This window comes from Abramis brama, assembly GCF_963993115.1.
Source record: "Abramis brama genome assembly, chromosome: 18".
NCBI lineage: Eukaryota > Metazoa > Chordata > Actinopteri > Cypriniformes > Leuciscidae > Abramis > Abramis brama.
The window spans coordinates 33,766,312-33,794,130 of record NC_139980.1 but is presented as its reverse complement, the minus strand read 5'-3'; the positions used below and the strand labels follow the sequence as shown (position 1 = coordinate 33,794,130).

The 27,819-nt window shown below is 36.7% G+C and overlaps 2 protein-coding genes across 2 annotated transcripts in view; one reads left to right on the top strand and one right to left on the bottom strand.

The window, feature by feature from the left end:
• Window positions 1-14,828, top strand: part of mia3 (MIA SH3 domain ER export factor 3) — a 29,933-nt gene extending 15,105 nt beyond the window's left edge. The window contains exons 15-27 of the mRNA XM_084090862.1: window positions 32-122; window positions 1,358-1,413; window positions 1,492-1,582; window positions 1,678-1,816; window positions 2,752-2,914; window positions 3,571-3,606; window positions 3,876-3,943; window positions 4,046-4,143; window positions 6,033-6,146; window positions 6,801-6,869; window positions 7,425-7,474; window positions 10,956-11,196; window positions 12,804-14,828. Of these exons, the coding sequence (XP_083946988.1) occupies window positions 32-122; window positions 1,358-1,413; window positions 1,492-1,582; window positions 1,678-1,816; window positions 2,752-2,914; window positions 3,571-3,606; window positions 3,876-3,943; window positions 4,046-4,143; window positions 6,033-6,146; window positions 6,801-6,869; window positions 7,425-7,474; window positions 10,956-11,196; window positions 12,804-13,075 (1,488 nt within the window). The 3' untranslated portion in view covers window positions 13,076-14,828. The remainder of the gene's footprint in view (window positions 1-31; window positions 123-1,357; window positions 1,414-1,491; window positions 1,583-1,677; window positions 1,817-2,751; window positions 2,915-3,570; window positions 3,607-3,875; window positions 3,944-4,045; window positions 4,144-6,032; window positions 6,147-6,800; window positions 6,870-7,424; window positions 7,475-10,955; window positions 11,197-12,803) is intronic.
• A 660-nt stretch (window positions 14,829-15,488) lies between these two features.
• On the bottom strand, window positions 15,489-27,132 carry aida (axin interactor, dorsalization associated). The gene is made up of 10 exons (XM_084090864.1): window positions 26,837-27,132; window positions 25,579-25,645; window positions 25,042-25,095; window positions 24,709-24,763; window positions 23,836-23,899; window positions 22,977-23,080; window positions 19,046-19,168; window positions 18,843-18,965; window positions 18,380-18,497; window positions 15,489-16,875 (listed from the first exon to the last, which is right to left on the bottom strand). Exons 1-10 carry the CDS (start codon window positions 26,941-26,943, stop codon window positions 16,779-16,781), a joined length of 912 nt encoding a protein of 303 aa, XP_083946990.1. The 5' UTR covers window positions 26,944-27,132; the 3' UTR covers window positions 15,489-16,778.
• Between the last annotated feature and the right edge of the window lie 687 nt (window positions 27,133-27,819).

The following is a 27,819-nucleotide window of genomic DNA, read 5'->3' as shown; positions in this document are numbered from 1 at the left end:
ACGATAATCTGTGTGTTTCTCTGGTTTTTAGGTTTTGTCCAGCTGTATTGCCGAGCTCAACCGTCTGGGAGCCTGTGATCCTGCTGAACTACAGAAAGAAATGTCTAATGGAGGAGATGCTGGTGAGCACTCTATTTATAACCTACATTTTTCTTTACATTCTTCTTTCTTTGTCTTCACGGGGAGTTGCATTTAGTGACTCATTAAAAACAGCTTTATTGCACGTGTGAAATTCAGAAAGTTATTCACTGAGAAAAGAAGAGCTACCTATTATGGCAACAAATAAATAATCAATTTAATCATCAATTTACTTTAAGGTGATTGCATGATTACAGCATTCTGTTTAAGAACTTTGTGTAAAATGTTTCTGTTCATATAAAACATGCTTTTTGCATAAACACTGTAAACAAGAATGTAGTCGTGATCTGATGCATTTTAAATCCAACCACTCCTAATAAATTGACTCTAATCTAATCTAAGGTCACGTTTACACAGTTGTTAGTCCTTAAAGGAGTAGTTCACTTCAGAATAAAGATTCCCTGATAATTTACTCAACCCCACATCATCCAAGACGTTCATGTCTTTCTTTCTTCAGTCAAATGAAATTAAAGTTTCCAGGATTTTTCTCCATATAGTGACTTCAATGGGGTTTGAAGGTCCAAATATCAGTTTGAGTGCGGCTTCAAAGTCTCGACACGATCCCAGCCGGGGAATAAGAGTCTTATCTAGACAAACCATCGCTCATTTAAAAAAACAAAAAAACAAAAAAAAAACATTTATACACTCTTTAACCACAAATGCTCGTCTTGCTCTAGCTCTGCAATGCGTCATGTGTTACGTAATTTCTGTGGTGATATTTCACTGTAAATTCAGAAAATCAAGCATTTAAGAAAATTATTATTTTATTTTACTGTAGAACTGTAAAACTGTACGGCTGTCTTCATTTCTTCACTTTCAAACCATCAACCTTTTATTTTGGCGGAAAACCGCAGAGAGCCCTTAAAGCTTCTCTTTTGTTGAAAAGCTCTTCTCTTTACATGTTTGCAGTGATTGTGCATGTTGCCTTTTGAAATGCGCAAATATTTAAGTGTCCCGAACTCATAGCGCTTGCGGAGATGAGTTTGTGTAGAACGGAGATGCTAAACATGAGCTCGTAAATCATGAGCTGCTCACGTGCAAAAGAACACATTACCTCGCTTCACTCTGAAACACGCAGCGCATATATTTATTTAATTAAATTATAGCCTTTGCTATTTAATAATCTCAATAAACCATATCACGATTTCGGTTTCATTTCGAGGTCATCGGAGATGGTTAGGTGAAACATTCTGAACATCAAATGTCTGTTTTCTTTCAGAGAAGAAGATGGACATCTCGAGAGTGCGAATCAAACAGATGATGGACGTCTCCAGGGTACGTTTGCTCCGGGCAGATTCTTTCGGAGGATAATTGAACACTCTTCTTATTTCTAATGCCTTTTCCGTTTCGCAGATTAAAGCAACTCTCAGTGTTGTTGAAGACGAGAGGAATCGCTTCATGGAAAGTCTCCTCTCCGAACAGAAATCCAGACAGGAGCTGGAGGGTATGAAGATTGACATTTGTGTATTTGAATACATTGCAGTTTGCTTTCCACATCCTCATTTAATCCTGTACTTTTTTTCTTTTTTTTTTAACTAGAGCAATATCAGAAGGTCATGCACGACCAGATGAATCTGAGCAATGAGAAAACGCATCTGGAGAACCAGTTCAAGAGCCTGCAGCAGAGACTGGAGATCACCACTGAACTCTACCAGCAGAAAGAAAACGCCCTGCAACAGTGAGATCACACACACTATTCACACTGCACAGTGAGCGCTACATTTCAGAGGATTGGTACTCAAATCATATTTTTAGTTAAAGTGAAACACTACAGAAGGCATTCTACTAAAATATTATGAATAGCTTAAGAATAATTGTTATTTCAATTAGACGATGATATTGTGTATCAGCGATGTCTGATGCCTTTGATTTTCCCATTTATGTATTAAATTATAGTATTATGATTGGCTAGTGTTATTATCAAATTAATATTAGGGCCTAAAATTCATTTTCCCCCCATAATTTCATAAAAAAACACCTCATTACAACACACACATATGAGGATTGAGGAGGACTCAGTGAAAATGTTTTCAAAACACACTACAAAACTACAACTCGCATCAATTTAATTTCAAGCTATACACACATTGTCAGGGGTGTTTGTTATAAAAGTGACGCATCATTCTTATACAGTTAAGCGGCATCGTTGTTCATCAGCATTTTGTTTTGTTTTTCTCCATAGCACACTAACAAAACATTTTAATGACATAGATAAAAATACAATAACAAATTATTATTAAACAATTCCAATACTACTAAAATAATGCTAATAACAGTCTTCAATAGGTCCGAACACAACACAATAATCGGAAATCATGTCTGTGATGCGATAATCATGAGATACATGTGACCGCTTTCACACAGCTGTTGTGTATGAAGCTGCATCATAAATGATGGGGGAAATTAAGACTCAACTTGTCTGAATTTCAAATAAGGACTGTATTTCATTTTGCTGCAAAAACTAAAAACAACTCCAGTTAGATGTTCCGATATGAATTTGTGCTTTCCATGTGAACAAAGCCCACGTCCTGGATTCATTTGAACAGCCTCGTTTGGCATTAAAAACTCTCCACTCCTGTACTTCCTCGCTTCATGAGCTTGGTTTGCGCTCAGGAAACTGACTCAGGAGGAGCTGGAGAGACGGGAAAAGGAGACGAAGCTGACGGAGGTGGACAGTAAAGCGGTGCGGTCGGAGGAGGAGCTGAGAGCTCTGAAACAGAAGATCAAGGACATCGAGGAGGAGATGCAGCAGAACGAACGCTCTCTGAAATCTGAGGTGAGAAGCTCTGACGACACTCTCAATCTGACGCTTCATACTCTCATTTAGTGGGTTGGCATTTTTTTAATTATTGGCATTGGCCGATAGTGTCAGAATCAATGTTATTTTGGTTTTATTTTAGTTATATTAACTTTTTGTAACTTTTTGTTTACTTTTTAGTAATTCCGTTATGTGCTTTTGTCAATTTATTCTTTTTTGTTGTTGTTTTTAGGTTTCTTTTTTTTTTTCAGGTTAATTATTTTAGTGCTTCAAGTTTATTGCCAAGGCAACAATAAATTTTTTAATAATTATATTTTAATTTATTTCAGCTTCATTTCATTTAGCAGATTGTTTTTTAAATAGTTTTAGTTAAAGATTACCCTATTTGGAAGCTGACTTTTATTTTGACAGCAGTGCTTGACATGCAGTGTATTTTGACATGCAATGCTTTTTTGAATATCAAATAAACATTTTATTTTTATCAAGTTTATTTTTTGCAATTTAGTAAATATGTAAAATTATAATTTTTATTGCAGCAATTGTTTGCATGTGCTATTCACTATCATTACATTAAATAGTGTGATATCACATATAGCCCATCGGCTTTATATCGCCCACGGCAATCAAAAAAATCCATATTGCTTGTTCTTATCGCCCTGCCATCTTTCCTATAGGTGGCAGTCCAGGAAAAGAAAGCCCATGAAAACTGGGTGAGTACCATGTTCTGTTAGTCTTTATAATGTAAACTTAGAAGCCTTTTGTCTTTAGGGATGCACTTCTGATACTGATACCTTATAATCATTTTGTGTTATGGCCAGTAATAAGAGAGCTGCACATGAAATCAAGATTGCTTAACTGGAAGCGTTTGCATTCCCATGCATACTCAGTGTTTCAGTTTCTATCAAAAAAAGTGTAATATATGCTAATACTGATATATTCAGTGATATAATAATCACGTCTACTTGTTGATCTTCAATAGCTGAAAGCGCGCGCCTCAGAACGAGCTCTGGTGGAGGAAAGAAGAGAGATGGCCAACTTTCGTCAGAAGTGCGTATATCCATCAAATCACTGTTTAAATGCAATTTCTCGACATCATTGCTGTTATTTTTAGTGTTGTTTCTGAACTCTGATGTTTGTGCATTTATAAAGGCTTGTGGAGTACAGAGATAAAATCTCAGACATGGAGCAAAGTCTGTTCAAACACAACTCTGGACCCCCGGATCGCCACATGCCACCCCCACGGAGAGGTGAGCAGTTATCGTCCTCTAATTCAGCTTTCACACGCTCTTTAAAACACAACCAACCCTCAGAGCGGCTGCTGTGCACATGCTGTCTGACAGGCTTTTGTAATTGTATAATGCAGTCGGGCTGCATGATGTAGCGTTTTAGCATCAATATCGCGATGTAGTGTAGGGTTCGTAGTTGATCTGTAAGCCGAAGGCTTGTGATTCGCAGATTAATTGCAAAGTTTAACCATCATAGAGTGACAGTTTATCATTTTCATGTGTTTTTAAGTCCTGTTAGTTTAAAGATCAAGTGCAAAAAGACTGAAACTCATGTGCCGTTCCTTCCCTTTCTTGTCTATTGGTGCATGAACTGACATGTGCATGGAGAATTAAGTCAAAATGCCCGTCTTGACGAGTTTCCTCGTAAACGCAGTCGGTTATGAGTTGTAAACGGAGAAAGAAAATGGATGCTTGTCATTACCGGTATTAAATACGTGCATTCGTCTTAAAGTGACAGCAGCCCAATTTACCCACAATTCTTTGGAAAATCACATTTGTAGCTTTAACAAAGATAAACTGCATTAATTATATGAATCATATTTAATTAAGACTATGCAGTGTTATTTTGTCTGTACCCGAGTAGTTAATTTACCTGAAAAACTGTCTTTTTTCTATTGTATTTACTAGGGCTGGGTATTGACACAAATTTCACAATTCGATTCGATTTCGATTCACAAACTTGCAATTCGATTCGATTTCATTTCGATTCAATATCGATTATTTTGGATATCTGGCACAATACATTGCAAATTTTCTCAAGGAAAACAAATCTCTCAACTAATATAGTAAACTATGGGAGTTAGTTGTAGCCTATAGGCTTCATTAGCCTACTATAATATATATAATATAAAGGTAAAAATTAACTGATTTGTATACAAACACTTAAAATACACATTTATTTATTTTTATAATAATAAAGTTATATGAAATTATATAAAAATTTAAATGGTGGCTGTCATAAAAAAAACTTTCCAGATTTATTCAAACATGCATTACATATTGAAGAATATTGCAAATTATAATGAATATGTAATATGGTGCTTAATTTAAAAAAATGCTCCTCTCTAGAGTTAATTTTTCTAGCTGACTAACGAGTTTATGGTCACTGGATATGTTTTTTCTGAGGTAAATGTGACGTTACATGACATTGTTTACTAACGTCTTTCCACGGTTGAAACACAGCGATTCCATGTGACATGATACGGACTTCGATAAGTTGTACTCTATCTTTTAACACACTTTCAGATGCCCATTCATGTTTATCTCGCGCTGTAACTGGTGTTATTAAGGCGGAAGAGAAGATCATGTGCTTCTCTAGAGCTGAGCCAGAGCGATCTCACACCACAGCAACAAAACGATAATTATGTTTTGAATTTCGTAAGAAAATGGCCATAATTTGAAATCTGAGACTTCGTTTCATATCAATAATAACAAAGCACAAAGATTATTGCGATTTATTGGATGAGATGCACGCAACAATGTTCCATTCATTAATCAACTGAAAACAGGATGACTAATCGATTCTTGGGATTTAAGAATCGATATTGTTTCGTAAAAATGAGAATCGATTAAAATCGAGAAATCGATATTTTTTACCCAGCCCTAGTATTTACCTATGATTGTAATTTGTTTATTACTTTCTATGCAGATGCGCTACCCTACAAAATGACTCCAATCATTCTAGAATGATTAATTATTTCCAAATAGAGCGATTCAAGTCATCTGCTGAAATTGTTTTCATATCGCAGAAAAACAAAATATCGTAATGTCAGTTTTGTCCAGTATCGTGCAGTGTTGCAAAGTGTCGCCTGGCAGATTTTGTTCTGATTGTGTTGGTTTGTTCTGAATAGGTGATTCGTACGGGCCGTCTCCTGTGAGCGGGGGGGCTCCCTCTCCTCCTCTAATGATAGAGGGTCCCGGACGCCCCCCCTCTGCACCTGTAGGGCGACGGGGCGAACCGTTCGGTGAGTCTTACCATCCCAACTCCCAACTTTATCCTCCTCTTCTCAGTTTTCCAGCTTTCCTGTGTTTTGAGTCACTCTGCACTCTCACCTCTTTTCCCTTGAGATCCAGTGCCCGGTTGCATAAAGCACCTTGAGTGTAATTTTCCCTTAAAGGGTTCTTTCACCCAAAAATTCTGTCAGTAATCACTCTCCCTCATGTTGTTCAACCCCGTAAGACTCTCGTTCATCTTCAGAACACAAATTAAGATATTTATGATGAAATCTGAGAGCCGTCTCACTCCTCCATAGGCTTCTCTGTAATCGAGATCTGCCATCCCAGAAAAGTTAGTAAAGACATCGTTAAAATAGTCCAAGTGACTACAGTGGCTCAACCTTAAGTTTATCAAGCGACGAGAATACTTTTTGTGCACAAAAATAACGACTTTATTTACAACTCTTCATTTTCTTCTGTGTTTCTCTGAGTGAGTTCTCAGCGCAGCGCTTCTGGGTTGAGTTGAATAAAGTTGTTTTTTTTGTGTGTTTTTTTTGCGCACAAAAAGTATTCTCGACGCTTGATAAACTTAAGGTGCTTTATGCAACCGGGCACAGATGTTTATGCGTCTGGCTGAAACGATTGATAATGAACGGCTCCTGATCACTTGTGACCTGTTCCAGGTCCACGACCCCCGTCTGACCCTCACGGACGCTTCTCAGACCTCGGACACCCGCTGCCATCCCGACCAGGTGCTTTTGATACAACCTCTTACAAACCAGTGGAAACAGTAATAATGTGAAATATTTTTACAGTTTTCTATGTGAATATATTGTTAAATGTAATTTATTCCTGTGATCAAACTCATTACTCATTACTCCAGTCTTCAGTGTCACATGATATGAGGATTTGCTGCTTTAGGAACATTTATGATTATTATTAGTTGAAAACTATTACATTTTCCAGGATTCTTTGATGAATAGAAAGTCTTTATTGTCATTTTAGATCAAATAATGCATCCTTGCTGAAAAAAGTATTAATTTCATCATCAAAAAAATCTTACTCACCCTAAACTTTTAAATATTAATGTACAGTTTTTTACACTCATCCATTTATATTGTTTATTCTGTTTTCGCCATGAAAATAGCCTTGTTACTGATATGGCGTAAATACATTTATTAATTCCATTTATAACATTAACATTTAAGTACTCGATGTAATTTAAAAATCTAATACTGTAAATAAAATAAATATTTTTGGTTTGCATTGCAGTTTTGAGTGTCTTACTGTCATTTTGTGTTTTTCAGAAATGTTTCCTCCGATGACATCATCTCCATGTGCACATGACGGACCAATGGTAAAGATCACAGTTTTTTTTTTGTCTCTGTTTGTAATTTGATGTGCAATGTTCACATGTTCACAAGGCGATCTCCAGTAAATGTCATGCATATGTAGATGTTGTTGTCCATTAAACGGCGGTGGGTGTGTTTGCTTTGAAGCAGACCGCACCGGTCACAGAGACGGCCGAGCCGGTCTCGTCTGAGCCCGTAGAGCCCGTGAGTACAGAGATGGGTGCTGGGATGAATGGGACTAGGGGTGGAATGGATCGCAGTCGACGGTGATCCGTACGGATCAGGACTCACGGTTCGGCACGCATGTGATGCGCGGATTATCTGCTAAATTTAACCATACTAGAGTTTGAAGGCTTTGTTTTGTCTTGTAAATTTACACATTCAAACAGTTGTAAACCGAGAGAGAGAGAGAATTAAAAAACATTAACTTTTCACATTAACACTAGCTGCGTTTACATGGACACTTATAATCGGATTGACGGCTCAATCGGACTAAAAAACCTTCATGTAAACACCTTAATCAATCCGATTGAGCTCGATCCGAATGAAATTTCGTTCGGATTGAAAGGGGTGGTTTATCCCTTTTGTAATCCGATTGAGAGAACATGTAAACACTTGATCGGATTGAAAACCGAAACTGAAAGGACTGCGCATGTGCGATGACGTTAACTAGCGTAATGACGTATGACGCGCGGAACGAGCTGTTCTTCCTGTTGAATAAAGTGTCATATTAATAAGTTTCCCGTCATTCTAAAATCCTAATTTCACTCGCGCGTCTGTGAAGTGAAGCAGGACAACATCCCAACAGTGCTTGTTTTGGATTCTCATCCACAGACGACTGGTTTTGGCCGCGGGGAGGGGCATTTTTACTGCGTGATCAATAAGCAACACGGCAAAACGGTTAATATGCTCTAAATTATGACCAGAAACGAATTAATATTATGTCTGCTCTTTAAAACAAATAAAGAACCAATAGAGGAGAATATTTATGCGCGAAAGCGGGAAAGTCTGTATATTCGTGCAGTGTGCGCATGTCAAAACATCAGATCCGATTTGAAACTTGTGACATATAAACGCGCACATCAACCCGATTACTTTATTTATCAGTCATGTAAACACCTTGTTCGGATTCATCAATCGGATTGATTTCATTCCGATTGTGTCCATGTAAACGTAGCTAATGTCTCCATGAGAAAAACAAAACAAAAAACTAATAATAATAATCCTTTTCAAACACAGATACACTTAAATATACATTTCCAAGCAGCCATCATTATCAACATCTCAAATGCATTGATTTATTCCCCATTTATATTTAAACATTTCAATGACTTTGACCAGTTTATAAAAAGTAAATTGAGAGAGAGAGAGAGAGCCCTTTCCTTGGCCTTGAACGGACACACTCTGCAAGTATTCTCTCGTTTATGTTTTAAGTGAACAAAATTGAGAAAGAAACCGGATGTTTGTCAGTTTTTCCGGGTCCGTGCAGTCGGTCTTAAAGTGACAGCACACCTAATATTCCCACTGTTGTCTGTGTTAGTAATAAAATGACAAAATACAGCTTTAACAAAGATTAAACCATATTTAATTTCTACAATGAACAAAGAGTGTTGTTTTTACATTAGGCGTAATTATTAATTTCTGTACCTGATATACTGTTAGGCTTTAGTATTCGTCTCTGCTTGTAATTTGTGAATTTGTTTTTATTTTATTACTGACTGTTCACTTGTTTCAAGTAATGCATGAACTTGATCAGTTAGGCTAGTAGCTTTTGATGTAGTATCGAAGAACTTCAAGTGAGCTTTAAGTAATAAATGAAAAGCTTTTTTTAATTTTTATTTATTTATTATTATTTAAGTTTTTTTGCTGATCCGAAAAATGATCCGATCCGTGGCTCAAAAACCGCAAATGATCTGAACCGTGAGTTCTGTGATCCGCTCCACCACTAGATGGGTCGGGTTTGTGCACTGGCAGGGTGCTGATGACACATTTGGTTGTGGCTCATGGCTTTTGTCAGCTGTGTTTGGGTCTTTAAAACCTGATTAAACACAAGTTTTGTTCATCAAGATGTGTTTCTTTTCACTTTCTAATCACCGCCTCGGGTCTTGTGCTCAGAATGTTGTGGTATGTTTAACAAAACTCATGTTTGTGAGTGAGTTCCAGCATGTTTTACGCCTGAAACATACTCTACGCAAGTACGCATGCCAATGATTTCTAGCAGTGCACGCTCGGTTTTGTTGCCATTCATTTACATTTACATTTATTAATTTAGCAGACGCTTTTATCCAAAGCGACTTACAAATGAGAACAATAGAAGCTAACAGTGGGACAACAATATGCATGTGCTATGACCCTTCTCAGTTTAATCTAACGCAGTGTCAATTTTTATTCATTTTATTTTTTATAAATAGAAGAGAAGAGAAAGTGTTAGTATTACTGGATCAAGCGCTGCTGAAAAAGATTGCATTCATAATGCAATGCAGCAAAACTCTTATCGCCACAAGCACATGTTCTACACAGGGTTAGTATTGGAAACCAAAAACAGAAACCGTTTAAAATTAAATAAAAATAAACTCCTTTGATAATAGCGGTGGCTCATTAGTATGCAGGATAGAGCAAAGGAAATAAAAAGAAAACACAAAAAAACATGTTGAGATTGTTAAATTAAAGGTACAACAGGGAAATGGGTCCAAATTAAAGACTTCAGTTTAATTAATCAACGCACAAAAACAACACAACGTGCATCAGGTTTATTTTATTTACACATTCATATAATTTACATCATTTTTGTGGATTGAACTTTAAAGAATTTCACCAATATTCTGACAAAATGGGTTTGAAAGTGAATAATTTAAGATAAAAATATATAAATATATAAATATTACTATTGGAACTGCTATAGTAAAATAGTGTAAAATAAAATGATTATACTTGACAAATATACATTTTTTTATTGTAATTATTATTAATTAAGCTCAAGGCTTTGAATTGTTAAGCTTTAGGGTTTGAAAGTGAAGAATTTAAGACAAATATAAGTATTATAACTATTTATTAAAATTATTAAATTCATTTTTATTTTACAGTGTAATTGTAATTTACAACAGTAATATAGTTAGCTTAATACTCAACCATTATAATAATTATTACATTAATAATTATTTTAAATGAATAATTAGAACTGATTATTATTATTATTATTATTATTATTATTATTATTATTATTGTATTCAATTTGATTGTGTTTCTAAAATACCAGTGTAACTAATAAACATCAGAGAACTGTGAACATGGTAATGTGATGTTCAATTATTGAAATAATAACTTTAAATCTTCAAGTAAATATCTAGTGTCTGCTGTTGCGCTCTTGTTTAAAGTATGTTTCTGGTCTTATGATGGTTCACTGACATCAGCTTGGGTCGGTTAACAGGAATCCACCGTTAAATCGCCCCTGTAATAATTATTGTTGCTCTGCATCTTCTCTTCCAGCTCTCCAAGTCTCAGAGTCAGGGATCTTTCCTGCCCTCTCCCATCCGGGATTCTCCGGTTCCTCCACCCAAGTCTTACGGACCCCCGATCATGCCGCCCAATGGGCCACCGCCGATGATGATCCGACCGCCCAATGGCCACCTTCCCATGATGCCCCCTGAGCCTCGCTTCAGACCGCCACACATGGATTCTTACGGCCCTCCTCCGATCGGCCCGTATGGACCTGTACCGCCACCTTTTGGTAAGTTATCCAACACTGTTTTTGTGATTTCATGACGGATTTATTCAAACATGCACTAAATAACAAAGACGTTACTATCAAGTTATGTAAAAATATAAATATAGTGTATACATTTAGCAAAATGCTCTTCTCTAGAGTTATTTTTCTAGCTGACTGTCGAGTTTATGGACATTGAATGACATTTCTTGAGGTAAATGTAATTATGTGAAATTAGAGGCTTTCGCACCGGATAGTTCCCCGAGAACTAATGGTTCCCTTAGGAACATTTTCCTGGTTGCATTCTCACCGCCAGTCGGAACTCTGAGGTGACGTAAGCCGCGCTTGATGGTGAGACTTTTATTTTGACGGCGCTGAGAACGCCAGAGCCTGAGCTCACAGTGCTCGCTGTTCATTAGTTTATGATCTGTCTAACAGTTATCGTTATCGGCCCGATAAGAACATTTGGCCGATATATTAAAGCCGATAAATAATGTGTTATTTCCTCCAGCTGAGACGCTTCAGATGCGCACTGTTCAACATGATGGGTTTGAAATGCTTGAAATATGATTGAAATCACTTCAAAAAAGGAAAATAGAGTTCAGTGCAACATTTAATTTGGAATTAAATTTATCGGCCAATATGTCGGTTATCGGCTTTCAAATATAACGAATAATTGTTATCGGTATCGACCAAAATGTTCATATCGGTGCTTCCCTAGCTACAATGCTCAATGGTTGTAGAAACGTGCTGTAAATGCAAACCTTTGACACTGTTTTATGGAGCTTTTGTCTGCTGAAAGTTTTTTTTTTTTTTTTTTTTTTTTAGTAAGAACAATCATTATGTTGTTAAACAGTACCATCCTTTAAAGGGGTGGTTGATTACTCATTTCACTTTTCTAACTTTAGTTAGTGTGTAATGTTGCTGTTTGAGCATAAACAACATCTGCAAAGTTACAACGCTCAAAGTTCAAAGCAAAGGGAGATATTTGCTTTTAAAGAAATCGCTTTTTAAGGACTACAACAAACGGCTGGTAGAGACTAAACCACATTCCTCCCGGGTTAGTGACATCACCAACCCTAGAATTTAGGTTTAGAGAATATAGAGAAAAACGTCCTGTTGCATTTACGTGTTGTCACTTCTTCTTGAGTCTCTCCATCTTTGTCTGACTCCGTTTAAACACAAAAGACAGAACAGTTTCTGTCATTTTAGTGTCTGCGTGAGGTAATCGGAGCTGCTAACACATGAGCTCTTGAAGCTCCGCCCCCTGTGCCGGGAGCAGCAGCTCATTTGCATTTAAAGGAACAGAGACAAAACTGTGCATTTTTGCTCACCCTCAAAAAGTGATAACTTTAACATTCTATATAAAAATATCTGTGGCGTATTTTGAGCTAAAACTTCACACACACACTCTGGGGACATCAGAGACTTATTTTACATCTTGTGAAAAGGGCATTATACACCCCTTTAAACGCACTATTCTATCCCTCACACCCCAAGTTGTCATCCCTGTTAAAAATGGTGCTATTAAACATCATCATCACTCAGTTTTGAAATTAATTTTTTTTAGACAAATATTTATTTTCATTGCATCATTAACTGAAACTTTCCATTGCATTTTGTTTCGTCAGCACGAGGCCCACCGCTGGGACCCCTGCCTCCACATCCGCTCGGACCGCGCGACGTCCCGCCCGAATTTTTCGGACCTCGAGGACTTCCCCCTCGTCCCTTCCCTCCCGGATCAATGATTCCTCCTCCATACGCCGGACGCGGTTTCCCGGGACCCGCTCCGCTGATTCCTCAAAGCTCCCGAGACGGTGACGGGAACGCCACACCAGCCAACGTCCCGCCGACGGACGGCTCCCATCAGAACGCCGGCGGATCCACAATGGCTGAGCCTTGAGAGTAGTGCTGTCAAAAGTACCAACTTCGGTACCAAGCAGAATCATAAACACCTCTGATTGGCCGTTGTGTTCACGAGCTCATCGGATATGTCTGTGATTGGCTACAATGATCAGCGCATGGGAGCGTCTGAGAGCACACGGAAGTGTTTTGAAAGCACAAGCAGGACCGATCCACTGATAGACGCTTGTTTTCAAACGCTCCAGTGTGTGTATCGGTGTAAGAGCGTCATATGTATATTTACAATATGATTTTGAAGCGCTGATCATTGTAGCCAATCACAATCACAGACATATTTGATGAGCTCATGAACACAACGGCCAATCAGAGGTGTTTATGATTCCGCTCAGCGCTCAAAGCGGCACATTTTTAAAATGTCAGTATCGACTCGGTACCGAAGTCGGTTCTTTTGCCAACGCTACTTGAGAGAACAAGCCGTTTTGTCAGCTTGACTTTGTTCGGTCCTGATTCTTTTCGATATTTAAGCATCAAAATGCCACATCTGGTCTGGGCGGGAAGATTAACTCAAGTTTGATTTTGTGCTTAATTTTGTTTCAATAACACATTTGTGACAGAAATTATGAGGGTTTTGATTTTATATACATTAGCAAACCTTTCCTATGGAAATAGTTTTGATTTAATATACGTTTAATTTTCTTTTTCCGGTGGTTGTCATGTGGTTTAAGAATGATTATATCTACCACTCGCCCAGTTTGCTGATGCATTTTGGGATATCAAACAAAATATTTAGGCACGTGAGACAAACCTGTCATGAAGCCATTTCCTCATGCCTTTAATGTGAGAGGACTCTGAATTTTTATGCCTTTTTCACCATTTTTGAATGCACATTATTTTCCCGTATTCCTGTTCGGTCGCTTTTACTCATGATTCGCGAGCTCACCTGTTTATTTTAACTTTGATTTTGTCGTGCGTCTGCTCTTATGATTTCTTTTCCTAACGGAAAGGCACATATGATGTCATATTGACAAAGTATTTATACATTTCTTTCAGCTGCGTATACAAATAAAATATTCTCGTAAATCAGACGTCCCTGATAAGCTCAATGGAAACTGATGAACTTCTCTGTTGTGCATCTGAGTTTTCATACAGCCAAATGTATCAATTAGTGTTGGACTGTAATGTTTGTGTAGAGACTCAATCATCTCACGGGCGATGCTTTTTAATAATGAAACATGAGCAGAATTAATTTGCATGCAACAAAAGATTTGAATTGTTCTTGTATAAATTGCCGCATTGAATTCAATGACTATTTGCATAAAAATGATTTTATGAATGATGTTAAAACATTTCTCATTCAATTCACGCAGGAATGATTTTACGAGCAAACGATTCACTGAATTGCAATAATTTACATAGTTGTTTTTATGAACCATTTACTCTCATCTTGTTTAATTCACAGAATGGTTTTACACCAGAAGTGCACAGAAAATCCTTCTGCCATGTTTCATGACCGCGGCCCGTGAATGATGTTCTCTGGGTGTTTGATGCAATGCTCTTGGAAGCAAAAATACTCCAGTCCTCAAAATCCATATAGCTTTTTTTTTGTTTAGTTTTTTTGTGGCATATAATGTTTTGTTGATATTAGAGTAAATTATTTTAGTAAGTGTGTTGAGAGGATGCATCTGAGAGTGTCTGCATCATGTGTTGAAATCTTAGGGAAGAAACGGTTTTAAAAATAAGTGGCATTGATTTCGTGGGAATGAATGATTTGAATAAAGCTGCTTTTTCCTGTAGTTTTGATGAATGTGTTTACTGGTGAAATCCAGCATTTCTGTCATGCATCTCAGCATTTTTCAACAGCCGTCTAGCTGAAATGGACTAAATAATCCAGGACATTCGCAGTTAGTAATTAATCATGCTAGCATTTCCCCAAAGAGTATTTAGACACTTAAGATACACCTACAAATGTCTGAATGTCATTGATTTAGATACAAAATATTCAACTTTATTGGTTATCTATTTTAAGGAGCATGCACACATTTAAATGATTGGCAAATAGAAGTTTGCATGGTTTGAAATGCTAAAACGATAGATGTGGAGTTGTACAAAAGGAATGCAAATGCGGTATTGTGTGATTTTTCTAGGTGTGTTTGTGGTTAGTGGATCACGTTGATGGTTAATGTGATTCTTTACAACTGTGTGTAATATATCCACTAAAAATAAACAAAACACCAGCTGATTCGAATACATTAAGGTCGGAGATAACATTTTATCATCTAATGCAATACATGTGTAGGCCTATTAAAGTGTGAATCTCAGCATCTTTCTATAGCAAACTGGCGAGAACTCGCATGGGAATGGGATTTCACTCTGGAGTCTGGAAACATGCATTTTCCATTAAAAGGTAATTTGCATTTAGTAAATCATACCAGCATGTCCTCATTCAAGATATCCTTGATTCAAGCAGCATTGTCATTTATTAGAAATGAGACGTTTTAAAAAAAGATAGACATCGTCCATCAAACAGTCTTAACAGAAATGCAATACTTTTTAACCATTTAGTTGGTTTTGATGATTCCGAGACTTCAACATTGACATTTAATACAACAAAATTAAACAGCCTGATGGGAAAAGCATCAGTTATTTATTTCCTTAATACATTTTTTTTTTTTTTTATCTGGAAAGATCCTGTCAGAAACTGTCCCCAAGTCAATCTTCCTCAGAAATCTTTTAGTTGTAGTTAAACTTGGTTAAAGCAGTTTGAGAAACTAAGCCGGACGTAAATTACAAATTAAAACAGCAAACTAACCACAAAGAGCAAAGTGGCGCTAATTACAAAACCGACATGCTAATACTTCATTAGCTCCACAGTTTCTCCCTTCTTACGGTCAAATTCCATATATTTACTGGCTTTGATTAATTCTCAAATAAACTTCTTAAATATACATCATTGTAATAGATCTTCCATGATATTAATAAGCCAAAGGCCACATTTCAAACAAGTATTAATGCTCTGTAGGTAATGCTAAATTAATATTAGCGAGAAGTTATGTCCAACGGAAAACTGTTTAACCAGTCTCAAAAACCAACATATTTATATATTTGAGTTTGTCAGTGTTGTTTCTTCAGGGTTTTTCTCCGTGTGTATATGATGCAAACTCCATAAAATCAACAAGCCTGTCTATTAAACATTTACAGCTCACCCAAAACATAATTTTCAGTTTTTATTTACTCGCCCTCAAATAGTTCCAAACTTCTATGCTGATTTTTCCCTCCACAGAATGAGCATGTACACAACAAACACATCAAGTAATTGAAAATGTTCAGATTTAATGTTGGCTATTATGGCTATTTTATGTTTTTGAAGCTTTACAGACTATTAACAGTCACTGAATTTAAAATAGATGTGAAAAATCTTCTCTCAAAATAATAACAGCATACAGGTTTGGAACATGAGGGGGAGCAGTTTCTTTAATGAAATAAAAATGTAAAAACCCAATGGGAAATGTTGCGTAAACAAGTTATATCTGTTTTCATCAGAAATCATCATACAGAGCATTTCTTTGTACACTGTTCAGTTTTTGAAATGCTCGTTTCTCAGATGAAGAGCGGTGGAGACATCCGACTGTGTCCCAGGACTGAAGATATGAAGAAAAGAGTCCGATATTGCAAAGAATGTGAGAGGCGACACGCCGAATGTCTCCCTCTCCTGTCCTTTATGTGTTTGGCTGTATGATCTTTATTTAGTCTTTGTGCAAAGTCTGGTTAAGGTGCAGGTAAAGTGGTTTCTTCGTCAGGAGGTTGAGCTTTTTCCTCTTGAAGTCAGTTGGTTTCTTGTACCTAAAACCAGATTGCATTGCATATTAAAGGGATAGTTCACCCTAAAATGAAAATCAATTCATCATTTACTCACCCTGGTGTTGTTCTAATGCCGTATGCCCTTCTGTCTTTTATGGATGAAAAAAGAAAGAAAAAAAAAAGTCCCGCTCATCCATACAATGGCAGTGAATATAGCGACCGGCATGTGACGTGTCATATATTTAAAGTGTTTTGGAGGTATACGATATAGTTTGGTGAAAAACAAACCAAAATTGTATGTATTATAACAAAAATACTGAGCTTGGCCGTTGGGCTTCTGTGCTGTTTATGAGATTTGTCTGATGACAGTCAGAATGACATTTGAAACGCAATAACTTCTTATTACGACGAACACATGTCGTGTTTTTGTTCATCTCAATTTCTCAGTTTGTGTGTCAGTCGGACTTGAACTGAGTCTCATGAAATACAGAAGACCAACGGCCAAGCTCAGGATTTTCATTTAATAATTCATTAAATTTCATCTTGTTTTTCACCAAATCCTATCGTATACCTCCAGAACACTTGGAATATACAACACGTGTCACACTGGATCATTCTGATTCTTTTGTAATTTTAAAGGGGTGGTTGATTATGATTTCACTTTTCTAACTTTAGTTAGTGTGTAATGTTGCTGTTTGAGCATAAACAACATCTGCAAAGTTACAACGCTCAAAGTTCAAAGCAAAGGGAGATATTTGCTTTTAAGAAATCGCTTTTTAAGGACTACAACAAACGGCTGGTAGAGACTACACCACATTCCTCCCGGGTTAGTGACATCACCAACCCTAACATTTACATAAACCCCGCCCCCGGAAACGCGATTTATAGATGATCAAGAAAAGAATATGCTAATCAATGACTAGAAGATAACTACACATAAGCTTCATAAATTCACCAACTAACCATTCAGAAATGTCCTGTTGCTTCTACATGTTGTCACTTCATCTTGAGTCAGAATGATGGAGAGACTCCGGTTTGAACATAAACATTGAGATTTTCAGTGCATGTGTGTGTGAGTGCAGCTGTTGAAGCTCCGCCCCCTGTGCCGGGAGCAGCAGCTCATTTGCATTTAAAGGAACAGACACAAAAACTGTGTTTTTGCTCACCTTCAAAAAGTGGCAATTTTAACATGCTATATAAAAATATCTGTGGGGTATTTTGAGCTAAAACTTCACACACACACACTCTGGGGACATCAAAGACTTTTTTACATCTTGTGAAAAGGGCATTATACACCCCTTTAAAAGCTTGATGCCAGTTGCTATTCACTGCCATTATATGGACTAGCGCGAGCTTGCAAGCATTTTTTTTTTTTTATTCTGCTTTTGTGGTCCATGAAAAAAAAAGGGTATACGGTATTAGAACAACACCAGGGAAAGTACATAATTTAATATTAGGGTGAACTCTCCCTTTAACTATTTGTTTGTTAGTTAAATGTAGGTACAGTGTAGATGCAACAGTCTGGAATAACTCATCTTGTACTCACAGTTCTATAACAATGGGACCCGGTTTGATTTCATCCATTTCCATGAAGGCGAAACACTTAGTGCTGGTGAATCTTTTCTTGGGTTTGTAGTGTTTGAATTCAAAGAAAATAGCTGTACCTACAGAAGAGACACACGCAATAATGACCAAGTGCATACAATAAGGTTTCATTTGTTAACTACATAATTTACCATGAACTAACAATAAAATACTTAATGCATTATTAAAATCAAAAGTTGTATCTGGACCCGAGTTAACATGAATTGACAATGAACAGTCGTATTTGTATTAACTAACATTAACATTATTGATAATTGCACATTGTTAATGTAAGTTTAGTTTATTGTAAACTGGTACCAGTGTATTATATCATACACCATCTTAATGTGACATCTGAAACATGCACGACTGCAACAAGCAATGCACAACCACTTTTTCAGTTACGCTTAAGAGCAAAGTGAGACCTTTCGGTAGTTTTTCTAGATGTTTCTGGATTTCCACTTCCACGCTAAAATGAATATACGTGTCCTCTTTCCGCGTGGCCACTGGAGTCTCCTGAACTGGATTCAAGTCTATACCGTTCAGATCTGGAGAAGGGAGAAGAGAGAATATGTGAGAATATGTCAGGACAGTAAGTCTGAGGTTCAGAAACGCTGCTGAGCTCTACCTTTAACACTGACTGTGATGTACGGGTCGATACACTGTCCTGCGTCTTTCAGACCGATCTTCTCTATCGTCAGCGTGAGCAAAGTCATGCCCGGCTCCGAGGGTAACCGTGGCAACAGAGTACCTGTCAAAGACGTCAAACTTTCATTAAAACCATGATGATGAAAAAATGCACGGGTGAGAATTTGTTTGCTTATACTAAATGGATCAATTGGCACTGTTTAAAGTCTTACGTCGTAAGTTTTTAATGTTATTTATATGTCTATGTGGTGTTTTTAATATGCTTTAAGACAAACCATGTGTAAATTCATAAGTCGACACCATTGCTGAGTATTTTCTCCTTAAAACTGCAGTGAACCAAAGACAGTCTCAAAAACACGCTTTGAAATCGCTGGTGTTTCTGACGTCACAAACGACCTTGTAACCAATCAGATCAACGTGTGATCGTCAACCAGTGGATCTCTGAGCTGAGTGAGTGAGTGGAGGCGGGGCTCATTTGCATATTCATAGAACCACGCATATTAGATGAGGCAAGGGTGTCGAGTTACATTCAAGCTATTTTAAGAAATTCAAGAAAACGTTTACATACGTCATTTAGGTGATCAAAGATGAGTTTTAAGGGATACAGTTATTGACTACAGGGGGACTTTAAAGGTTAAGTGGGCCATAAATATAAAAATCATTAAGCTCATGTTTACTCCTATTAAATTTAATATTGCAGTAACAGAGCCAGGGTTATTATCTTTAACTGAAACTAAAGCCAAAAAAAATGTCTGTATTTGAAATGAAATAAACATTAACTAAAATCAAACATAATTTTTTTTTTTACATTTTATTTCAGGCAAGGCAACATTTCTCATTTTTGTTTAGTTTACACTGAAATATGAATGACTAAAACCTAATAAAAAGTATATAGACATACAAAAATATATAATAAATAACCACAAAAAAAAAATTGAAACAAATTTTAAAGAAAATATTAAACTATAATAGTATATCAATTACAGTAAGATACTAAAATAACACTGAATGTGAAATGTTGAGGCAGAAAATCATATTTAAGGCTCATCATTCATGTCCATAGCATGACAATGATGCATCAGAAATGCATGATTCTGGACAATAAATTGAGAATCACGATTTAAAACGCATCGCGATTGTTATTTTAAATAGACAGCTAAACAAAACAACATTTAATTTACTAGAGGTTCTGTTTTTTAAATCGGTTTGAGTGAATGATTCAACGACTCACTCATAAAGACTTCTCATTTCATTACTGGATGATTCAGCGTTTTTGAACGAATCTCTTGAATGAATGATTCATTTTAACAGTCACTAGTCTCCACCTACTGGTGTAACGATGTAATAAATACAATCGTTGAAGAACCATGTTACTTTCAAAAGGTGATTTACTCTATAAACTTTTATCCCAGTACTTCTGTGGTAACTAGATGTACCGCATGGCGGTACAAAATATGACCGCCGCTCAGGCCTGCACTGGCTTTCCACAAAAATAAATGACGTGGAGCAATTTGGCTGTATTGCGTGTTTATGTATATACCTAAAAAAAGTAGTAGTATGTGCATGTCTGTCTGTGTGTGTGTGTGTGTCTGTGTGTGTGTGTATGTGTGTGTGTTTGTGTACGTGTGTGTCTCTGTCTGTGTGTGTCTGTGCGTGTATGTATGCGTGCGTACATGTGTGTGCGCGTGTGTGTGTGTCTGTGCATGTGGATTTGTATGTGTGTGTATGGGTGTGTGTCTGTGCGTGTGGATGTCAGTGTGTGTGCATGCTTGCGTTTGTTTGTATTCCTGCATGTGTGTGTGTGACAGTATCATCCTAAACCAGCAACCCTTCGCTCAACACCACCATCTACAGGCCGATGAGTCTACAGTCACTAAATGTGCACATAAATGAATTTATTTTATACCCCCCCATGGATGAAATTCTACGAAACTTAGCATACCCCCAGAGGATGTCAAGTTAATCATACACATGAAATATGGTGCAGTTCTGAACATCTCAGCTGAAGATAGGGGCGATTATAGCAGAATAATATTGCATTTTCATTTTTTATGGGAGGGGCGCAAATCACAAATGAGTGATTATGGGCTAGGTTGATGTGGGCCCTTAACCCCTTAACGCCTGAATTTATATAGCTGTATATATAAAAAAAAATTATGTGTGTTTTTGCCTTTAAGTAGATGGTAAATAATGTTGAGATTATCAATTTCACTTTTGCACAACAAATAAATAGAAATTTTGGTATGTTGCAAATTTGCGACAACAGGCATTTAGGGTAATTTTTTTTACAAAATGGTAAAATTAATAAAACACATTTTCCCATCTCAGGTATGCAGATTTTATTCATGGCACAAAGTTGTTAGAACTTATAAACTTTAATTGACATATTAATGAATCTTGACAACAGCAAGAAACAAAACACTCTCCTACTCCCTAACATTGACAGTATGACAGTAGTTTTTATACATTCTATGTTACACTCTGTTTAACTCTTTCCTTGTTTCTCCAGTGCATACATTATATATTCTTATAGTGTTATATCCTAACATGCTATTTTTTGTGGAAAAAAAAAAAAAAGAAAAAAAATTTTTTTTTTGGCTGAAACCATCTAAATACAGCATTATTATAATATGTAGCCATTAGCCCAATCCAGCCGTTATGGCCCAATGTCGCAAATTTGCTACAAACAGAAATCTACAAAGTACGTAAAAAATATTCGTCACATGAAGTCTATATGAATAACATAGCTATAGAAGCAATCAATAAGCTGGTACATATTTTTTATTTTAGCACAACTTAACTCATTTTGGGCAATTTCTCCACATTTGCGCCCTTGATATGCGGATTTTGCAAACCAAAATATTAGCTTCGGTGAACCGGATGTAGTTCCCACTCCGACCGCTCCTACGAGAAACCAGTGCGTGCAAAATGTTCCTAGGTATGTATCGAATGTGCACAAACAGGCATTGGGGGAAAACACACGCGATCTCGCCTGCAGTCTGAATGGAAGGGGTTTGTTGCAAATTCGCGACAGTGGGCGTTAAGGCGTTTTATGGCAACATACCATAAAAATTTCTTCATCCTCGGTGCCACGGTTCAGGTAGTTATTTAGGAAAAACTGCATTTTTTGGGTTTGGGGGGGGCCAGCGCGGGGGGGGGAGTGGCCCCCGGGGACCAAACGAAATTTTTCCGTAAAAGTCTAGTGGGGCTACATGCCCACCAAATTTCATGTTCCCCGGTGTTTCGGTGTCTCTGGTATCATTGACGAAAAATTCACGGGGGCCCCAGCGCGGGGGGGGGAGTGGCCCCCGGGGACCAAACGAAATTTTTCCGTAAAAGTCTAGTAGACCAACATACCATAAAAAATTCTTCATCCTCGGTGCCACGGTTCAGGTAGTTATTTAGGAAAAACTGCATTTTTTGGGGTTTGGGGGGGCCCAGCGCGGGGGGGGAGTGGCCCCCGGGGACCAAACGAAATTTTTCCGTACAAGTCTAATGGGGCTACATGCCCACCAAATTTCATGTTCCCCGGTGTTTCGGTGTCCCTGGTATCGTTGACGGAAAATTCAGTAAGGTGACGGGAAAAAAAAAAAAAAAAAACTTTGACAATCCCTATATGACCGCTTTTGCTAGCTACGCTAGCGGCGGTCATAATAACTATAACACAGAAATAATGATACTGTGAAGTTGAAAAGTCTGCTCTCTCTGGATCAGAACACAGATCTGAATGTTCGGACTTGTCAAAGCTTTAATAGACACAGAGCTGAATCGCTGTCATTTAGGAATGAGATCGCGTGGGTGTTTGAAACGAGATCGCGATCTTTTTTAACTTTTTTTTTTTTTACTCATGCAGCTCTAAAGTGCATAATAAATAAGTCCAGCTGAACGTCATGCACTATGCAGTGAATCACCTGGCACCCTTGAGGGGAATGATGGTGTTGAACCTGCTCCAGTACCAGCGTCCAGCTCCTCCTCAAAATCAAGGTTTTCCTCCTCGCCTGGTGCAAGAATCTTCCTAAACACACACAGAATTGAGAATCAATCACTGTATCGGCAAAAACATCTGTAAAAAAGAATATTAGAGTATAGTAAATATTGTAAAATATCTTTTGAGGCGTAATATTGTGCAGATAATCATTATAGAGAGCAACAGTCGAGTTCCCAAAGTAAAAACTCCATTCATTTTCTCCATAAGGAAATAGATTTTTAACAATAACTTATAAACGTTTAAAGACAGACCTACTGTGAGCTACGCGGTTGTTAATCAATGGTGTTTGCTTCTGCTGAAGCCGTCAGTCCACATCATTTCAACTTAGTTTTAAAATAATCATGTTTAAGAGCTGAATTTGAGGTGAAAAACTACATTTCCCATGATGCAGTACAGAAAATTCCACCAATCAGAGTTAAAACAATGAAGCACTGCGTAATCAACATTTCTAAATGAGTAGTTTTATATTTCCCTAACATTTTTAATTCTATTATGCTGTTTGCAAAGCTTCATGGGATTGTAGTTCTTTCCCTCACTAAAGATGTTCTTGTACCTTGTCTAACTTTCAAATACTTTTTTGCTTCAAATCAAAGTTTGTAATGTTAATGTTAAAGACGTAACGCTTTAAAGAAGACTTTTTTGGAGTCCCTATGGGAGAAATGAATGGAAGAAATTCTTTCGGAACCAACGGCGCTGAAAAAGGGGGCGGGCACTAATGCACTGGACTGACCAATCAGCATCCAGGACCAGAACCATCCATTCCATGAACACTGAAGAATTACCTCAAAGGCACTGGTTGGACATCAAAAGGGAAATCTTTGTTGTAAGTCAGAATGTTCTTAATAACTGCAGAGAAACAGAAGAATAGCAGTGATATATAAACTATATAAAAAGATATCAGCACTACTGATGTTTTAAATGGGTTTTAACCCTGTAAAATGTTTTTTTTTTCTTTAAATGGAAGAGTTTATTGTACCTTTACTTAATAATATAAATGAACGGCTAAAAAAAAAAGTTTGCATGTGTTTTGTATAAAAAAACCCTATATATTCAGAGGCACAAACTGAGGAAAAATACACAATTTTGTGCAAATTTAAATATCTAAAAAGAAGAAACTGATGCTTGTAATGTAAATCAATGAGATCTTTATAACAGTACAGCAGATACTTATATAATATGCATATAAATATCCATCTTCACTCTATATCTCCCAATAATATGTCTTGGTAAGATAATATTTAATGCTTAGTTTTATGATCAAAGCTCTGTAGTTTTAAAACATAATGCAGTAAAATAATGATTGAGAGATGAACAAATAAACCTTCACCAAAAGCCTGATGATCATATTTGATTTTTCTAAAATAAAATAAAATGATGTATGATAATCAAGTAAACCGACGCTGCTTCAGTGCAGTGGAAGTATTAATAACAATATCAAAGTAATTCTTGTGTTTACTTGATAAAAATCAGTGCAGATTTGACAGCAAAAAAATGAATGTGGACGTTTGTACAATAACACTAAAAGTCTAAACTATCAATCAGAGACAGAAGGACTGGAGGAGATTGTGTGCGATCAGCAGTTTTGACCATGTTAGATCATTTATAATATCATTTATAGGGTAAAATTCGTTCATATCACATATTTCTGTACATACTGGGTTCCAGTTTTTTCAGGTCTTCTAACTTGAACTCCTCTTGAGATTGAGTGCACTGACAAAGACAAACAGCAGAGTTAGTGGAGAGAAGATTAAAAAGAGCACTGATAATTTGTTTATCATCATCAAATATTATATTCACAATGTGAGATAATAAATACACTGCAGGTGGGGTGATTTTAGAAATATCTTCAGCTAGATTTGTACATTTCCGGATGAAACTGTAAGTGGTGTTTGGCTGTGCATTAAAAGCCATAATAATTCATGCAATTTCTTTAGCAAAACCACTAATTAACTTTCATGTCGTCTTGTAGAGTCCCGAACAGAACTGACCTGTAAGGCTGCACTTCGCATCTCAAGGCACGTTGCAAACTTTCCCAGGGTTTTCTGGAGAAAAAAATATTAATATTATGAGATAAGAACAGAAAGCAGATCTAAAATTAGTTTGATCTCAATTTAAAATATTTAAAGTGTTAAACTGCATTTGCTGTCATGTTGGGCCATGAGACCAAAATGGACATTTTAAATTATTTTGCAGTATTTATAATAAATGATTTATCCATCCACATCATTATTTTTGTTAAATTCATGCACTTTTGTAATCTTGAATCAGAATATCTTTCCTCATCACTTCTCTGATGATGAGGGCGGGGCAATAACCTGTCACTCACATGAGATAAGCCAATAGCAAACCACCACCATCCAATCAATTCCCCACAGACAAAATCAAGCCCCGCCCACATTTGTTATCGTTTCAGATGCAGTTTCATGTATTCGTCACTATAGAGAACAAAAGACTAGCGCAACTTCTGTTTCATGCTGACTTAAAAATAAAAAAAAGTGATTGTCAGCTCTGGGAAACACACATACCTTCTGTTCCTCTGTAAAATCATGCACGTTTGATGACTGCACTTCTTTCTGAAGTTGCCTTGCGAGTCTGAAAAAGAAAAAGAAAGAAAATCACAGCCATAGGTTAGTAAATGACAGAATGCAATTTTAATTTTAAAGGCAGGGTAGATGATTTGTTTCAGAAACATTTGTTATGTTGGTTGAAAGTCTCTTTGGTTCACATCCTGAGAGCAATCACTAAGTTAAGTGGTCTAAATGTATTTATATGTATATCTATCGTACAGGGATATATATATATATATATATAACCCTGGCAGGTAAATTAAACACTGAATATATTTCCATTCACAACATGTTTCTGTTTTATAGCTCATGATGATAAAATAAAATGCATCAAATAACGTCAAATTGAAGAATTAAAACATTTGGAAAGAACTTTGTTTACGGACAAAATCCATGTTCTGGATGAAAATATACGAATTTTCAGTAAAAATAAGGTTCATTAGTTAATGTATTTACTAACATGAACTAACAATGAGCAATACATTTGTTACAGTATTTATTAATCTTTGTTAATGTTAGTTAATAAAAAATACAGCGGTTCATTGTTTTTTCATGTTAGTTCACAGTGCATTAACTAATGTTACCTAATACTTGCCATTGATTTTAATAACGTATTAGTAAATGTTGAAATTAATATTAACTAAGATTAATAAATGCTGAAGAACTATTGTTCATGTTATTAACTAAGGTAGTTAAATAATGTGAACTAATGAACCTTATTGTAAAGTGTTACCGAATTTTATTTTTATTTATTTTTAAGTGCACATAATCTACGTTAAAACCCACAAAGAAAACGCAAGAGAAGAGTGTGAAGAGCAGAAAAGCTGAAGCTGTTTGTCTGATGTGTGTGTGTGTGTGTGAGTGTTATTGACCTAAATGGCATGAATTCAGTTTGAGATGAGAGTGAAGCCCCGCCCCCCGCTCGAGGAGGGTGTGGCGCGCGACATAATGCAAACAGGCTGTCAAACACTCAACAGTTCTTCACTCACTCACTACATCTAATGCACATCTACAACACACACAATGCAAGACCATGCAAAATTAAGTACAAAAAATATATAAAATGCAACTTTCTGTGATTCCAATGCATCACTTGTCATGCCTTGTTCTATTAGATTTTTTGTTTTAGAGGAAAGAAAAATTCTATCCTGCTTTGATCCAGAGATCGCCAAATACATTTTTTTTTTTAAATTTTAATCAGAAATGCGCAACTTACATTTGATATTCATCGATGGCTTCCACCAGCTGCCCCCACGAATCAAAGTCCGTGCCCTTTCTAAAACTCGCGTGCCATTTCTGGACGGTCTTGCTGACATCTGACATCTTCTCGGGTTAAAGTTGCGCGCAGGCTTTGGTTTGTGACATCGCTGGTGGAGTTTTATCTCCAGCGCCGCATTGTTGCGCACCGCCGGGAAACACACTGGGCTCCGGAAGCACCGGTGGCACCGCCACTCACCGACACAGGCCTGATGCGAGTGCAACCGAACTACCTGCGACTGCACCGGAAGACGCGCCCACTAGTGGCGTTTTCAAAATAAAAGTCCCATTTCGACTTCTAGAAACAGCTTGAAAGAACAAGTGAGAGAGGGATCTCGTCATTCTAATATGAGAACTCAGTTGTTTTGCGATAGTAGTGTAAAACTAGTAAGTAATTGCGTTTTAAAAAAAGAAAGTAATTGCGTTATATAAATACATTTTACTTTCCTTTGTCAGTAATGTGTGAATCACACATTACTGACAAAGGAAAGTAAAATGTATTTATATAACGCAATTACTGTGATTAATACCACATCCATGTGAATATCTTAAGCTATTTTTTTTGTGTGTGTGTGTGTGTGTGTATATATACATATATATATATATATATATATATATATATATATATATATTGCGTAAATATATTAGTGGTGTCAAATTGATTAATAGCGATTAATCGCATCTGACATAAAAGTTTTTGTTCATATAATGTGTATACACCCATTTATGTGTGTGTGTGCGTGTGTCACACACCGTGTGAGTACACACACACACACACACACACACACACACACACACACACACACACACATATATATATATATATAAACACTGGTATTTGATCCTAAAATTTGATTTATTCTGGGTAATAAGAAATTCACACGGATGTGGTGACTCTGTAAGTTATGTTGTAGCTTGCTTTTCCTTGACTTATATTTGAAC